A 3,851-nucleotide genomic window follows, 5' to 3' on the forward strand; every position below is an offset into this window, starting at 1 on the left:
GCACCCCTGGTCTCTAGTCTTCTTGGGTGGAAAGCAGCCTATGTCGATCCATGGCTGCGTTCAGCAGACTCAACAGTTTTGCAACCGTTTTATGATTAGCTGCGTTCAGCAGACTCAACAGTTTTGCAACCGTTTTATGATTGTCTGCTGAGATAGGACCATTCTTCTAGATCTAAAAGTATGATCCAATCAGCGCGAAGGAAACTTCCAACAGTTGCAAAACGAACGTTCTGCTGAACGCAGCCCATGTCGATTTGTCGATCCGTGTGAACGTAGTCCATGGTTATTGTTTGTCCTCCATTGACCTTTAATATTGTTTGATAATGTATTGCGCATTAAACGATACGAATGTTGATAAATGTCTCGATTGTTATTGGTTTGTGTTACATCGACAATTTCTATTTTATTAGAAATTCTAATAAATATTTTACTCGCCCAAACATCAAATCATATAGCTCTCATCAATATCTCTTTGTCCGAAAAACGAAGTTTGGAAAGTTCAACTCGGAATTGTGTGGAAAAGTAATTGAAGTTATTTAAAAAAATTTTTTTCTGTGTCTATAGTGCCTTCAATCCCGCAGAGGGATTATGTGTGTTTACTTTAAATTAAAAGTAATATTCAAGGTTAGAATATCTCATATTTGTAACAATTAAGTTTCACACACAGTGCCGAACGAAATAACTTTACCTCTTCAAACTTTATTTTCTTTTTTCGCAAAAGAAAAAACCGAACGATTTATTTTTGCGTTTGCATCCTCTTCTAAAATGAACAAGTTGAATCAAACATTTATCCAATAAAGTTTATTAGTCTCATTATTCTTCTATCTTGCTAACTTTAAATTTTTCACTTTTTGTATCTATAAATAAAACATTAAAGCCAATAAGTATCTTGTATAACACTTTAACAATGCATTATATTACCATTTTAGTTAAACATGAAAGGTGAAATGTCTTTGTAAAAGTGCAAATTGGTCTGTTAGATAACACAGTATAAAAAGCTATCAGTCAATAAGAGTGAGTAAATAAGTCAATAATGAGTCACTCGCAAGACATAGTTAATATGCCGGAAATAATGGAACTGGTGAGACTTCTTCGCCAGAATGGCGACAAGATCTTGAGCGCCTCCAGCAAGCTTTCCTTGTCGACGAAACTGCTACACAATCTCAACGAAGCATTTTCACTGATTGTATCAGAATCCGAAGATTTAAATTCTTCATTTCACGTGTGTAACAGCTCCAAGATAGATATATTTCGTGATGTAAAGTTCCTACATGATTTTGTGCAAAAGACTGTAGGTCTGAAAGTAATACACTGTTCATCTGACGTCAAAGTTACCATTGATATCTCCAAATTTAGACACTTAAAGTATTTGGAACTAAAAGAGGTATCTGTCGAATTATTGAAGGGTCTACAGAGTGTCAGAGGTCAGTTGGAAAGTATTGTGTGTGCTGGCAGAAAAGGCATATCCACAATTTATCAATTATTAGGTAATATTTATATATTGTTACATTGCGATAATACATTGATGTGATTCATTGATGTCTATCTAGTTTATACTAGTCGTTCTGTGTGTATCTTCTCTTTGGAAAAATAATGTCTTTAAAAGATAATATTACAGATTTTGATATTATATATAGGATATCATAAAATAAATAACAATATAGCTTTTAACAAACAAATTGCAAAAGAATTCTACAAAATTCTATGAAATTATTGATGTGACGTACATAAAAAAAATGACAGTTTTCTGCCTACATAATTATTACATATACATTGAAATTAGTTATTGTATTGTCTTATATTCTTATATCTACAGCTGAATGTGGAGGTGATGCCGGAGTCGGTTTTGTATGGGCATCCTTGAGACACTTGGTGTTGCCTCATAACGCTCTCAAATGCCTAGATGAATCATTAGAATTGGCACCTTGGCTTCAGATATTGGATTTGAGTCATAATATGATAATGGATGCCAAAGAAATATCCTGTTTATCAAATTTGAAATATGTGAATCTAGGTTATAATAAATTAGAACAAATACCTATATTCAATAAGACAGTACTACATTCATTACAAGTATTGGTGTTGAAAAACAATTATATCGAAAATTTAAGCGGTTGGTTATTACTGCACTAATAACTCTTCATGTAATTTCTAAATAGTTTAAAGTTATTCTCTTGCTACATTTAAATTGATTTAAATATAACTTTCAAATTTATTAATAAACTCATGTAATCATATGATTAATAATTTAAGCAATTATCATATATTGTTATCATCTATTGTTATCAATTTGTACAATAGGTCTTCAAGGTTTAGAATGTTTGACAGAATTAGACTTGTCATTTAACTGTTTAATGGAGCATTTGGTTCTCTTGCCACTGCAAAAGATGTCTACCTTGTTGTGGTTATCTCTGGAAGGAAATCCTTTATCATATCATCCAAAACATCGGATTCTGACTATTAAATATTTACATCCGAGTTTATCAGATAGCAAGGTGTAATATTGATGAAAATATGTACTGAAAATTGTCAAGCACGAAACCGCAGTGCTAATACACTTATATGACAGATCTGAGTATATTCTTATAGTTTGTTTTAGATCATCTGTCACTTTCGAATGCAGAAAAAATACTAGTCGCGGAAAATCGAACCTTTGCAATACCTACGAATCAATCTTTGACCAGCTCGATATCTGTATACGTTGATATACATGAATTTGACCAAGACAGATTAAATCATCGAGCAATATTGTTACCTGAGAATCTAGAAAAAAGTGTAATAAGGAGTAAAAGAAGACCAAATGTCAAAGAAGCAATCATTGATGAAATCGATCAGGAAAGAAGAGAATTTAAGAAATTGCCTGATGTGGTGGCATCTTCTCATTTAGGTAAGACTTTTTTAATAAGTAACATATATACAGAGTAAAAGGCGTAATATGTCTAATAAATTGATAATAAAATGAAACAGTACTATATATAATAACTGGTGGTGTAGCAATAGAATAATGTATCTTTCTTGCAATATTCTATATTAACTTGTTCATTGTTTCAGAATCATCAAAGGATTACTTAGAAACAAAGAAACGTATCTTAGATCTAAGAGAAAAATTTGGCGAAAATAATTGGTTGAGCAGTCACGCGGGAACTTTTGTCCAGCATATTATGGGTCTTCATCCTGCTTCACCAGAATCACCAGAATCACCAGAATCTCCAGAATCGCAAATATCTAAAATACAGACTTTAACTAATATTAATACATCATCATCTCTTCACGATACTCTAATTTACACAATGAATAACGAAAAATCATCTAATGAATCACAAGAAATCACAGAATACATAGAAGATGATAAAGAACTTCCTCAAAATAAGACCTTGGACGATCCTTTGAAGACATGCGCTGCTCCTATGATTGTATATGATCCTAATGAAGGTGAAATTTACTAAATTAAATAAAAAAAAAAACAATGAAAGAACAAGGGCAGTAGGAGTCAAGCGCGGGAGATGTTGCGCAAATAACACGACTATCGTAGCGTGAAACTTCTTTATTTTACTAAAGCGCTTACATGTTTCGGCTCATTTTTGAGCCTTCTTCAGAGATAACTAATAAATTCACATACATAGAATATAACAATTATTAACTAGTCATGGTGATCTTCCTCACCTGGAGAGTATAAATGCCAGAATTAAATCCTGATAAGAATGCAATAAAAAAGAAAAAAGTGGAAGAAATTTTGAAATTCTCGAAATAAAGAAAATGTAAAACTAATGTATCAAAAAATTTTGAAATTATGATTAATTATTCCGATGGTTAGGAAGCTCACCTTGATCACAAGATACCGCATCGCAAAC

The 3,851-nt window shown here is 32.2% G+C and overlaps 1 protein-coding gene across 6 annotated transcripts in view; it reads left to right on the forward strand.

Moving 5' to 3' along the window:
- The first annotated feature begins 257 nt into the window (after positions 1–257).
- LOC108730026 (serine/threonine-protein kinase 11-interacting protein) overlaps positions 258–3,851 on the forward strand; it is an 11,245-nt gene continuing 7,651 nt past the window's right edge. For 3 of the 6 annotated variants that reach the window (XM_018459478.1, XM_018459475.1, XM_018459479.1), the window contains exons 1-6: positions 258–376; positions 930–1,487; positions 1,817–2,113; positions 2,302–2,495; positions 2,590–2,887; positions 3,052–3,432. In XM_018459478.1, coding sequence (XP_018314980.1) covers positions 1,034–1,487; positions 1,817–2,113; positions 2,302–2,495; positions 2,590–2,887; positions 3,052–3,432 — 1,624 coding nt within the window. In that variant the 5' untranslated portion in view covers positions 258–376; positions 930–1,033. Of the gene's footprint in view, positions 523–545; positions 625–929; positions 1,488–1,816; positions 2,114–2,301; positions 2,496–2,589; positions 2,888–3,051; positions 3,433–3,851 lie in introns of those variants that run through there. The other 3 variants (XM_018459480.1, XM_018459476.1, XM_018459477.1) reach the window with 3 other exon arrangements.

Source organism: Mycetomoellerius zeteki, unplaced genomic scaffold, assembly GCF_001594055.1.
Source record: "Mycetomoellerius zeteki isolate Tzet28-1 unplaced genomic scaffold, Tzet1.0 scaffold827, whole genome shotgun sequence".
NCBI lineage: Eukaryota > Metazoa > Arthropoda > Insecta > Hymenoptera > Formicidae > Mycetomoellerius > Mycetomoellerius zeteki.